The sequence below is a fragment of the Brienomyrus brachyistius genome, chromosome 7 (assembly GCF_023856365.1).
Source record: "Brienomyrus brachyistius isolate T26 chromosome 7, BBRACH_0.4, whole genome shotgun sequence".
NCBI classification, from domain to species: domain Eukaryota; kingdom Metazoa; phylum Chordata; class Actinopteri; order Osteoglossiformes; family Mormyridae; genus Brienomyrus; species Brienomyrus brachyistius.
The window spans coordinates 27,796,412-27,810,154 of record NC_064539.1 but is presented as its reverse complement, the minus strand read 5'-3'; the positions used below and the strand labels follow the sequence as shown (position 1 = coordinate 27,810,154).

Sequence of the window (13,743 nt, the reverse complement as noted above, 5' to 3'; positions counted from 1 at the left end):
TGTTAAACAGGTCAGCGGCGAGGGGCCAGGCAAACGATGGGCCAAAAAAGACCCCCGACGAAAGGTCTCAAGGAGAAGCAGAGTACCCTGCTTGGACCAAAGGGGTGGAACATTCGACTGAAACTCCTCCTTGGCACAGTTGAGTGAGGGCATGTGGGAATATGCCAACTGAGTCTACATGTACTGTGTGGACTTGGAAAAGGTGCAAATGACCATGTGCCTCAGGACTAAATATGAAGTTACAGGGCCACAAACCATCTGCTACATGATCACAGAATGAATGCAAGAGTTGTGTCTGCCCTCTATCTGTACTTCTGTTTGTGATCTCCATACAGGTAGGATACCAAGGCATGGAGGAGCAAAGGTGAGCATCTCCAAGTCTGTAGCCTCAGTACTCCTTCAGAAAAGCTCTTCCCAGGGGTGTGTGTGTGTGTGTGGGGGGGGGGGGTGCCCATAGTGGATGAGTTTAAGCACTTTGGGATCTTGTTCAGGAGCGAGAGAACATAAAATTGACAGGCAAAATCAGTTCAATGACTTCCATTTTGCAGGCAGGAGGGTTAGGGTTAGGGTAAGCCACAAGACGAGGTGGTAGTTTGCCAGACAATCCTCACCCATGCTCATGAGCTATGGGTGACCACTAAAAGAAGATGGTCCTAAGTATCAGTGGATGCAGTGAGGTTGTTGGTTACAAGGAGAGCACTGTCCTAACTGCAGTTCTACTGCCCCATTCCCAACACTGAGCAGAGGCGCTACATCTGATGGTGATAGAAAAAGGAGAGAGCAAAGAACTGCTAAAGATATCCCGACTGTGGTATGATACATTTTGGGGTATATAGCCCACACCCTATACCCCACACCTCACACCATATACCACACACCCCACTTTTCACAGTTTTCCTCCGGATACTTCCAGTTTCCTCCTACAGTCCACAGATAAGCATTTAGGTAAATCACTAAACTCTCCGTAGCACACATATGTATGTGACCAATGATGGACTGCTACCTTACCTGTACTGAAAAAGCAGGTAACAAATGGATAGATATATATTAATATACAGTTGAAATAACTAATCAATACACACTTTCATAAGTTACATGTCATTTGAAGGAATATAAGTTATGAAGACAGATATACAATTCAAGCACAGCACTTAGTAACGTATCACTAGGTTACAAAACAACAGAGTGAAAAAAAATTACAGACATTCCGTTACGAAATTTCTAAGAATATCACTAGATCAGCACGTGTGTATGGATGTCACCAAACTAGCACAGAGAATGGTACTCCCACATGTTTCAATAACCTGTCAATAATCTCATATCTATCCATCCATCCATCCATCCATCCATCTAACTTATCCAGTAGAGGGTAAATCCTGGAAACAGAGTTTCCAAAGCAGGGGACACTCTGGATGGGATGCAAGTACATTACGTCACACACTATAAAAACAACTAATTCACCAGAGAAAATACCCAAAAGTCCTACACAAGGATGCTACCATTCCAATAATATCTTTGAAATTTAGAAATTTCAAGGACATTCAGATTGAAGTAAATGCTATTTCTGAATGACAAAATCAATCTTTTTCATTATTCAGCTTGAGAGACAATCACAAAATTTATTCTACGAAGAAATAAACACTTTTGAACTCAGAGAGCCGGAGCATATCTGGCAGAAAGGCAGTCAAAGGTTTCCCATAGTTACTAATTACACATCATTCTTCACTGCACACTAAACAACTTAAAATGTGCTAAATTTATGGTAACGATTCACTTTAAGCTTTGCCCAGCATTTGAATTGGATTGAAGTCTAAACTCTGATTCAACTGTTACAAAACAAAGACATTTTGTCTTAAATCATTCTTTGGTAAATTTGCTGAAAAAAATTATTGTCATGCTATAGTACCTATTTTTGGTACAACTTTGAGTCAGAGGCTGTGTGTCTGACATTTTCCCCCAAAATATTTTGGTGTGACTCATGAATCCATGGTATAAAGTATAAATACCTGGTTTCCTTAATGGTGTGTGATGTAGCTCACCACCAGACACACCCATCACCACGCCACGCCGGAATCATGTGCTTTCTGTGGCAGGCAGTCATAGATTTTCTCAAAATATAGTGCTTGAGTGGTGGCCAAAAATTCATCAGAAAATTTGCATTCAGGTGGTCTTCTGCATTTAATGAATATAGCAAAGACTTTTTGTCCAAAGTGACATACAAGTGAAGCGGACAATGCAGTGCAAGCACACCGCTGGCAGGGAGCTAAACGTGGGTTTGGATTAATACAAAAAAGAACAAACGTTTCTTCAGACTGTCTTCCCGTAAGGGTCACTTCAATTCATCCGCTGCCATATTGCTGATGTCTGAAGACGGACATTAGCAGTCTATTGATGCCTGCATGATCCTGCGTTTCTGCTGAATAGCACGCATGTCTTTCTTTGTTGCTTTGTAGTGTTTATGTTGCTATTTGGGAACAATATCTACATATAGACGGGGGCACCATCAGCTCGAACTTTCTTTGTAGACTATTTCTGTCATACGTTACTGACAAATATAAAACATTCATAAATCTCTCCTGACTGAAAATAACATGCCCTTCTGAGGTCCTGAAGTCTCACTGCCATGCAGTTATTTCCTACACATAGCTGGTGGGTTTTGCTTCGGAAAGTAAGGACTGGTTTTGAATAGTGTGCTTCATAATAAAGGGAGATACAGTGAACTACAGTTGGGGGGGGTCTCTGAAGTGTTCATGTCACACAATATATCAGTATATACTGCACTTGGTGTAGCTGTATTTTTCCGATATATTACAGGTATATATCACATGGTATATATCACATGGTATATATCACATGGTACATGGCGCTACCTCAGCGCATTCTTTTCCAGCTCCTCCAGCAACTTCTCAATGTTCTCCTTTTGGCTTCTGATCTTCGCCTTCTTCTCATTAAGCACTAAGACAAAGCGAGTGTAGAGCTCTCGTTCCAGGACCTCTTTGCCCTGGACATACCTCTCTAACCTGCGAAATAAAACAAGGCAGCGATGTAAACCAAGATGGCGGAGAGTGCCAAAACTGATTGTTTTGTAGAGTATTTTTAATTGCACTAAGTCACTAAGTACCGGGCACCCATACAGTTAAATGACACTTCTTATAGTTTAAAATAAAACAAAAGCACTGAAACTATATTATACGCATAGTTTATATAAATTAGTGGGGATGGAGTCCCAATGGCCGTTAATGGTGATGGAGATCTTCCACCTTCCCTATCAGGGGGCTGGACAGTCGCGTACTCGGAGGTGATGTGCTCCTGTTCCTGTCTCAGTCGCTGATTCTCTTCCTGCAGCTGCATGTTTCTGGCCTGAAGCTCAGTGCTTCTCTCCAGACCATGGCTGATGAGGTCCTTGATTACGTCCACTGGATCTGGAACGGTCTGCAGTTCCACAACGCCAAGCTTAAACTTGAAGGGGGGAAGAAAGGGGAAAATACAGTTAAACAGAATAAGCACCATTTCATTCTCATATTCGCACACGAAGTCGTCCTGTCTGGCAGTGTGGACCAGCTTCCCAGAATCACGGCGACATACTGAGAACTTCGACATACTGCTATTTGAATATGCTAATGCATTAGGCATGACGCTTACACATTTGTAAATGACATTAACATGCTAAACTAACATCCTGCCTTGAAGTCTATACGTCATAGCTGCAGATCACCCAGACTTTAAGTGAATACACAGTTAGTGCCCATAGAACATATCATATGCAGACGCTCCTCGACTTACGATGGGGTTACGTTCCTAAACTGAAAATATCATAAGTCGAATATGAATATGATAAATCAAACCGAAAAAAAACACGTATGATATATTACTAAACACTGTATGAGGAGTTTACGTTCACGAACAGATTCTGGAAGCACAGCTATTTGGATACTCCCATCGTATAGTGCTAGTAGAATGTATTGCACGACATATAGCTAGCCCGGAAAAAGATAAAAATTGAAAGCCTGACGACTACTAAATATGCATCACCGTCGCACCTTTGTGAAGTCAAAATATCCTAAGTTGAACCATTGTAAAGCAAGGTGTGTCTGTACTGGCCAATGCTACAGTGGAATGACAAGGTATTTGCCTCCTTGCTCATTCCCTCTGTTTTGTTTGAATCATAACACTTAACTGTTTCTTATCTCCGAATACTTCATCACGGCCCTGTAGGCACCTTCTTTATTTAGACCATACCATCTCGGTTTGTGCACTGTAAAAGTGAGTAAGGCTTCCCTGGAGATAAGAATGAGTCAATAGTATTAATCACACGGTGACTGAATGGTCCTTAGGCTGCTCTCATACCTTTAACCCAAAATGGTTGACCTCTAATCAGCTAAGAGCGAGGAAAGTCACTTTTACATAAGTGCTTCCCAGCCCTTCAGACCAAATGGGCAGGCTTTGCCCAAGAAGACGGCGGCCTTCTTCACACGTCCCACGCAGATATAGTGCGCATCCATACACACACACAGGCTTGTAATTATATCTTTGTGGGGACTCTCCATTGATTTATATGGGGAAAAAACTATAATTACAACATAGCACCACAACCCAAACCAACCCCTAACCTTAACCATAAGTAACCAAACAATATATGAGACTTTAGCTAAGATTCAAACCCCCAACACAGGAGGTGTGAGACAAAAGTGATATATGAGAGTGAGAGTATTTTTTGACATAGTAACATATTGTTAATACTGGGCTCAAAACTCTAAATTGCCACATGTTGGTTCATCTTCAGCGCATCTGTTTATTCATTTATCTATTTTGTTAACTTTTAAAAATTTTTTATTACATCCTGAACACATCCTGGTTTCTGCATGCAGTTTCTACTAACGCATTGGCTCATTGGCTCTTCCGCAGTGAATAATTGCTCATACAGCAGTACCCTTGAGATAAACACATGTTATCTTCCAAGCACTTCTGAAAATGGATGGATATTAAGGCCAAGCTTTCCAGAGCACTGATCCTGAGTGTGTGTGTGTGTGTGTATGTGTGTGTGTGTGGGGGGGATTGCATATAACATTATGGAGACAGAGTCTTGTATATGCTGGGTTTCCTCTGGGTACTGTGGTTTTGACAGTTAAGCAAACTCTAAGAGTATCTACATTGCCAATAATGCATAAGGGTGCTTTACCACTGAACACAATTAAAGATTGGGCCTCCATTTGTCCACAATTCCATTATTATTACTTTTTTTTCCTTCATCCTCTATAACCATTTTCTGAGTTCATGACTACACTTTTTCTAAATCCTGGTTGCATTTTATGTTTGCATTGCAGGTTATATGCATGACCAATCAACAAAAAACACCTCAAAGTACTCAAAGTGTTTGTTACTGGTACTGAACTGGAAGTCAATGGAAGAAAGCCAGTACCGATTTTTTAGTGCCAAAACTTTGGTACCAGGTGTAGTGGAAAAGCACCCTACATGTGTGCCCTACGATGGACTGGCATCCCATCTAGGATGCACCCCAGTCTTCAGCCCTGTTATGCCATATTATTTTTTAAAGTTCTCAAATATCAGTTCATAAGATATTACATAGACCATTTCACTAACATACTAACATGCTGCATGTGAAAACACAGCACGTGTAGCTCATGTACAATGTTGGCCTGCAGGTCAGGAAGACAAACCCAGACAAGAGTAGAGGCTAAGGCAGGCATACTGTATGTCCACATCAGTGCATGGTCCCCAGGTTGGGGGATGATTGAGGTTCCCATTTACACTCTGCTAAGTACCATATAATGGAGCCCCAAAATTTCATTTCAAATTCTATGTCAGTTATTCTACCTCTTTGTGAGTCTTGTGTAAAACATCAGATCCATAGGACATGGGCCCTTATTAGCAAGCAGGGGTCAGTCCTTCTGTGTTCTGCTGGCTAGTATCTGTGGCAGGTGGGGACTCTTCTGAGAAAAATTTGGCCCAGATGTGCTACAGACCTGCCAAGCGCAGAGAGACAGCCATCTCTTAAAATACTGAGCCTGACTTCTGGGATTATGTTTAAATTCAGCCAACTTCAACTGGAACTCCTGTTCATGATGCAATTCTAAACATGGCCATTCGCCAATGAAGAGAAACATTAAATTAACACTGTTTATTTAACTATTATCTGTATTTACTAATGTATTTTTCACTTTGCAATTGCCAAAAAGAAATTTTTTTGTATGTACTACATTTATTAAAAATGCAAATATTACCCACTGAGAGTAAACTGCAATTTGATGCTTACTAATCAACTGGTAAGAGCTAATTAATATAATAATATATTCTATAAGCACAGGGAAAAGCATCTACTAAATTAATGCAAACTTTAAATACATGAATAGTATTGCACTTAGCCCAAGATGTGGAATAACAAAAAAAATTGCTTGTTGCTATGTGGTAAAACAATAACTTAACAAGACTGTACAATAGACACATTGTTTCTAGATGGTCTGGAAAGCAGACTCCGATATTTCCACAATCAATCACCTTGCCTGTGATGTGTTCAGATGATCTGGGGGAGACGAGGAAACAGCCTAATGCCCCTGTGACGTTTCCCAGTATAATGCGGCAGGACTGCTTTCTGATGGATGCAGGCCTCGCATTGTATGCTGCACATTTGGCCAGAGAGGGGATCAGCACACGATGACAGATTCCAGCTGAAAGCCCTCTCACCACTTATAGACACCGACTGCTTCATTGCACTTACGTTATTTAGCAGATACTTTTGTCCAAACCGACATATAACTGAGGCAAATAGCACATTATTAACATACGGCTGTCAGGGAGTCGCCAAGGCGTAAGTACAGCTAGGCTGAGCTTCCAGCGAATGCTCTGTTAGCTGTAGAACATCTTTCAAACAAAGCATAGAAGAAACCCATAGGACAACTTTTCAAATAAGCAGACAAAGGGCGGCACTAAGAGCATTCAGCGTACACACATGGCACAGGATAGTGAAGGTGTTTAAACGGGAGGGTCTCACTGTCTGAATTATTAATTAATATGTAAATTGTGTACATTGATATGTACACTGAACAGGGTTTGCACTTTAACGTAAAACTTAATGCGGTCATTAAAATACAGAAACGACACTAAAAATCAATCTGTAGTCCCTATTTTTACAGCATGAAGGCGACTTGGAAATGACACAGTGTAAAGCAGAAGCACATCATGGAGAACACAGGGAAAACTCCCATACTCACAAACATTAATACTAACAGCTCTCACATCAGCCCAGACCCCAGGGAGGAAACATGGAGGAAGTTCACAGAAGCAAAGGACTGCCAAATGCAGGATCCTAGTTTGGGCACATGACAGTGCTTAATGCTAAACCTGCAAACCCAGCTAACCTAAATGATTAGCTAATCAGTATCGTTCATGTGAGGGTCTTTGTTTAGCTCCCGACTTAAAAGCAAAGCGTAAAAATTTGATCTCCTTTACAAGACCTGCAGTCCAGAGCACCAGCCGCGCATATGGGAGCAAGGCCCTAAAACAAAAGCCTCACAGGAAGGAGATCCTGGGAGAGCTCAGGCTGCTCTGATACAGCCAGAGCAAGGCAGCATTCAGTGGTAATGGGATCCCTTCTGAGTGTTCGCTAATCCCCCCCACCCCATATGGAAATGCCTCAGAGAAGGTTTACAGAACATTAATGAGTGGGCCCCCTGGATGGAAGTCACGTTTTGACACTCGAGACCTCCTACGGCACATGCTCCATCACCTAGCCCTTCATATCCTTGACAATTTAATCTGAACAATGCCTGGATAAGTAGTACTTGGTCTGCACAGAAGAACAGAGTTTAGGGCTTTTGATACTGAGTGTGGTTTTTCCTTTCTCCCATTTGGAGACAGACGGAGTTTTCATACTGCTGTTGAAATCTGGGTTGGAGTTGCTTATTAGAAACACCAAAAACGTTATCGATCCCTCAGCATTTCATACACACTGTAACGCAACAATAATCTTTGAACATTACAGATGAATAACAGCATTTTAGGTAAATACCCTACAAAATTTGAATCACGCATAACATTATGGACAATTTTTTCGGCATAATTTAGTTAATTTTCCCGCTGCTAGGCTGCAGGAATTAATTCAAAGCATCACAATTCAGCATTTACATGTAAGGATACAATATTTATATGGAAAAAAATAATGTGCTGTATTTTGAAATTCGACTTTTCACCATGCAAATGATACATTACCTACAATATAATTTAAGACTATTACATGACAATGATTCTTTCACCTTGAAATGCTTCTAGAATTTCACGACTTTTAGCAGTTGTGTTTCTGAGGGGCATTTTTTAGTCTTACAGCATATATTTTCAGAGTAGGATTATTAACCCTGGAAGTAAAATAAACAAACAGACATGCAAAGCCATTATAAAACTAAATGAGGAGATTAACTTTTCCTGATAAACTTGTGAGTGGGAGAAGGCGACCATTTCAAAGTCAACATGTCTGCCACGGAGACAACAGTCCGTATTCATGGGCCTGGTATTTCCCACACAGCAGAGTAGGTCAGGGGGACAACCGAGAACTTGCTTCTGCATGTTGGCTTCAATTATCGGCTCTGCTGTGGAGACCTTGTAATTTTCAACTTCAAAAGAAATATAAAACAGCAGGGAAACATGAAAATGTACCTTAGTTTCCCGGTAGAAAGGCTGTGCCATGCATCATATCATATGACCTCCATTCCTGAGTGTCTCTCATAGATATATCAATGCTACCTTAATTAATGCAAAAATACGCACCGCAGGCATGATCTAATGAAATGTACTGAAACTGAAATCCGTTTCCTTCCCAAAGACTTCACTAAAAGAGATGTTTTTTTCATAGGGGCAAAATTTGGATACTGGGAGATTCAGTATTCATGTTAGTTACGGCTTGTATTATTGGAGCTCTCACGAAGCCTGAGCGTGTAGTTCTGTGCCAATGCAGGCCAACAATGGTGGGGCTGATGTGGAATCATGATAAATAAATAATGTTAAGGGAAAAGAATGAAGGAAAAGGGCACCTCTACTGCATTGCAGGATTTTACAATGAGCAGCATGATCTGGAAGTGATTAGACATCGTAAAGACAAAAACACAATAAAGTAAAAATGAGAAGTAATGAAAAAAACACATTTAAAACAATGATATACAGACAACTTTATCACTTAAGGTAAATAATCAGGACCCATGCTAATTTTTGAACAATACTGTATGTAAAAAAAAAAAAAAAAAAAAAGTACAATGCAAAAACCAAGCAACTAACATATATGGCAAAATACTTCATACAATACACTAACAGTATGTTTACAATAAACAATTCATTCATTTTATAGCATGAGAGGCCAGATATTGATTGACTAGTATAGACTGACTGACACACAAAAGATTTTCATTGCATTTCTGTAAAATGTCCTTAGAGTCTTAATGTAATGCAATAAATGATTTGCGATTTCCCCCACGAAACAGATGAAAAGCAGTAACGCAGAAACGGTTTGGCACTTTTAGATTCCTAATAAAAGCTCATGAAAACTGCCAGGGAAGACAATGGAGATGTCCTTAAAACATTTTGCATGCTTTTGAAGATTTCCTTAAATGTATTTCCTTCACATCTGTCCCCACAAAGTGTGTCCTCATGCATAATTTTCTGGGGTTACAGCTGCAGGTAATGAGCTGGTGGCCCCCTAAATCTTTGCAGTGTCATGGAAAGGTCAAGCCTCTGTCGCCATAAAGCCCAGCTTTAAACTATTTTATGCTGGTTTGAAGAGGCTGGCAAGCCAAAGCTCTTACTTCATTCATAGATCTGCTCATATCAAAATGATGCTCTTTTCAACCAGCAGCACTCCTCCCCTGTACCATAACATGGTCCTGCGTGTGCAGCTGTCAGAACTCTCAGGTCCATGCATATCAGCCATGTGTGATGCCTTCTTAAAGTACATCGTCGGCTGCTTCCGCAAAGGAACAACACTCATGCACTCTATGACATTTTTATCTTGTAGGAATTTCCCTTTGTGTCTCACTTTAATGCAATTAATTATCCCTAAGGCCAAACTCATTACAATTCTGAAATGAGATTACAGCCAGCCGTCCGTGTCCCTGGGTTCCGCATCCGCAGATTCAACTAACCAGAGAAAAAACGGGGAAAGAAAAACAAACAAAACACTCAAAAAAGCGTTTTGTGCCGAGCACTAAAACAAAAATTTTAGTCACTAAAAGTGATTTTCTCTTCTTTATAATCATATTTTCTATGATGTTTGCATCTGTACTGAACACATTCCCCCATCATTTCTCCCTCTACATTACAGAATAACAGGTATTTACACAGCATTTACATTGCATTAGGTATCATAAGTAATCTAACAATGACAGAGTGTAGGGGAGGATATGCACAGGGTATATGCAGAATTGCAGATACTATGCCACATTATATAGAGAACGTTGAGAATCTGTGAATTCTGGTATTTGTGGGGTTTTCTGGAACCGATCTTCCGCGGACATCATTGAGCACTGGATACCACTGTAAATACCACTGGATACCACCGTTTTCCGGCTGCTGTGTGTGTGTGTGTTTTTATTTTTTGTCATTCTTATGGTGAACATTTCATGTTGTTAGAAAGGGCTATAACACACGCGTCAAGAGAAGCCAGGACAACAGGTCTGAAGACAGATGGAAGGACAGTCCCAGCCACCACACACACACACACACACACACACACACACACACACACACACACACACAGACACAGACATACACACACAGACGGATTACATGGTTAACCATTCTTGCAAGTTCCTCTTTGTCTGTACCCCGTCTCTAGTGCCCCATAAGACTATAAACAGCTGGGTAACCAGCTGATCAGTGTGCTTTTCTCTATAAAAATCTACTGTAAATAATAGGTAATGAATATAAAATTCATAAAAAAAAAAATATGAGGCCCCGCTTAAAAATTAGGGTTAAAAAAAATGCTAAAAGGTATCAGGGTTCAACGTAAAATGTGCTACACCTTTAAAACACACAGCTGTATGTCTGGTAATGGTTCAATTTGCAAATTAATAGCAGAATTTCTTAGTTACTCAGCATCTGTTTTACCCACACGCTAATCACCAGCAAGTGCCATAAACCGACTATAGGTTTAGAAAATCACTGTGTTTAGAAATCACTGAGGAGTGCCTATTTATATTATGAGACACTGTTTATGCAGTCCAGCAGGACTCTGGCAAAATGTAGAACGTCATAGAGGTCTGTGCCATTGTGTATCGCAGAAACAGGTAAATTCAATCATTTATAGAAACCGTACTATATTTCAACACCTCTTCAAACCACGAAAAAACAACCTATATAGCACAACTCCAGCTTGTGCTTAAATTATATGCAGACTATCATACCATATTTATGTTGCTTCAGGTATATGTTAAGCAAACACTGACTCATCACATCCGCTACTACTACAGGGCAGGAGAAGGTAAATAGAATTAAACATTTCTGACTCCTGTCAGCTCTAATCTTCGTAGATGAGAGATAACTAAAGCTTCCTCAAAAACCTTAAATGTCAATAAAAAGAGGACTCCGGCAAGCAAATGATTACAGAAAGCAGAACTGTTTATTTCAGCCTGTCTCTATTACTTAAAGCAGTAGAGTATATTAAAACAGAGCGCACTCTGGAGAGAGACTGGTGCCAAAAACACAGAACAAAGAGATGCATAGCTGTACAGCAGGGTAGGAACGGGAGACAAAAAAAATAGGGCCACTGCGTCTATGCCAGCCTCCCCCCACTCTCGGGGTTGGTGGAACGGCAGAATGCAGCTGCGGGACACTGCCACAGACACACATCTCTTATGCCCTGAAAACCCTTCTAATCACTGAGCACCCTGTGGGTCCTGCACTGTGTTCAATGGGAGCTAATAGGAACCGTACAGATCATGTAGAGTGTGCCCCCTGACACACACACATGAACCAAATACACCCCCCCCCACCACTACCACCACCACCACCACATGCTTGAGTATGCCGCAGCTCAAAGTGAGAAACAGCTGGGTCTCACACACACTAACCTGTCCAGTTCAAATCAAATCACTATTCAGAGAGTTCACACCTTTAGACTGTTGAGCTCACTCTCTAGTCATATTGCTAATAAGTTGAATGCAATAGTGGTTAAGTAGATTATTCCAGTTGCCTCAGGCTGATTTTCTTCAAATCTCAGGATTCACGGTATTACTAAAGTCATTAATTGGACAATAAGTCAACCAACTTGGTGCTTTCAAGTATATATCAATCACCAACTGTAAGGAGACTCCAAACGTTCAAGACTATAGACATTGAAGGACTGGACCCAGCTACTCCTGCTGAAGAGGCTGCCACTTTAGTACTCAAACGTTCACCTCCACATTCATCATGACAGCAAAGACCTGTCCAGAGACTTCAAGAACAAATTAACTGATTCAATCCATCGTTCAGATGGCATCTCCGGGTGAGAGCTGCAGAGGTGTCATGCCTATCGGGTCAGAGCAAACCTCTTTTCCCTGATCCTAGCTCCTCTTTGTGCGACTCTCAGGCATTCTGCACCAGGTGATATTACAATCCCTTCAGCTTAATTTGCCCCATAGGACCAGGTATATCAATGAGCAAAGGTATGTTTAGCTAGCTTCCAAAAAAAATTCCAAAAACCTACACTAATTATAATATACTCAGATCCATAAAGGATGGACACTCTTGATTACTGCACTATAAAACTGCGGATCTCACATGCCTTCACTCAAACATTCTTTCTGAAAGAGTCTAAGCGAGAATTTTAGTTTAGAACAGATGTTATCTGAAATGCTTTCCATTCAGTAACTGTTGCATTGAGAACATGACGCAGTTTTTCTTTGAGCAAATTTCCTTCAGCTACTGCCTTGAAGCATTGTAATAATGATAATAATATCGTATACATACTCCTTGCTTTATATGACCGTACTGTAAAGTCTTAGTCAATCAAGAAAATTGCTTAACTGATTTTCCTACTGTACCCTGTTTTTTCACGCTTGTATCAGTATTTTGATATTTTCCAATTTGACAATAAAAAAACCTTTTAAGATGCACAAAACAAGAATATGAGAAGTCGTAACAATGCAGCGCTAGCTAATGAAAACTGTCTCTGAATTTAGAATTCCCCAAAATAGCCACCATTTGCCTTGATAACAGCTTCGCAAACAACAGCTATTCAGTCCACAGCTTCCAGCAAGAGACCACACAGCACACTTCCCTAGCTCATCTGCAACAATTTCCAGGGATGCAGGCTGCCTGGTGGTAGCTTTGCTGTTACTCTCCTCCTCTCAACTCTGAGGTGTGTCATCATCTTGCTGAAAAATGAAGGACAGACATAATCACGATGGAATGGCGTGAACAGCAAGGACTTGTAAATATCTCAACTCAGTCACAGTCACAGTCTCAGTCGTAGCTCCCGTTTCCTCCATGAGACAGTCGAAGTCCCTGCTCTCACCTTCCTGGTCTGAGAAACTGACGGGCAATTGAACTAAATACTTCAAATTTTGACTCATTGGTCGATAAGACCATGCTATGTTTAGATAAGTGCATTTTATAGCGCAGACAGTTATGGTATCAAGCAGAGGTACTCAAACTTCTGACAGTGTCTGTAAATGCTGGTAAAGAAATGCAAAACATTTTCTTTAAACTGACCCATAAAACAAAATTATGAAATTTACTCAGTTTTAATGCCATTCAGTTAAA

At 40.7% G+C, this 13,743-nt stretch overlaps 1 protein-coding gene across 2 annotated transcripts in view; it reads right to left on the bottom strand.

Annotated features, from left to right (window-relative positions):
* The window catches only part of xrcc4 (X-ray repair complementing defective repair in Chinese hamster cells 4), a 68,052-nt gene that overhangs the window by 26,407 nt on the left and 27,902 nt on the right, over nt 1–13,743 (bottom strand). For both annotated transcript variants that reach the window (XM_049019274.1, XM_049019273.1), the window contains 2 exons: nt 3,293–3,459; nt 2,871–3,020 (listed from right to left, as the gene is read on the bottom strand). In XM_049019274.1, coding sequence (XP_048875231.1) covers nt 2,871–3,020; nt 3,293–3,459 — 317 coding nt within the window. The remainder of the gene's footprint in view (nt 1–2,870; nt 3,021–3,292; nt 3,460–13,743) is intronic.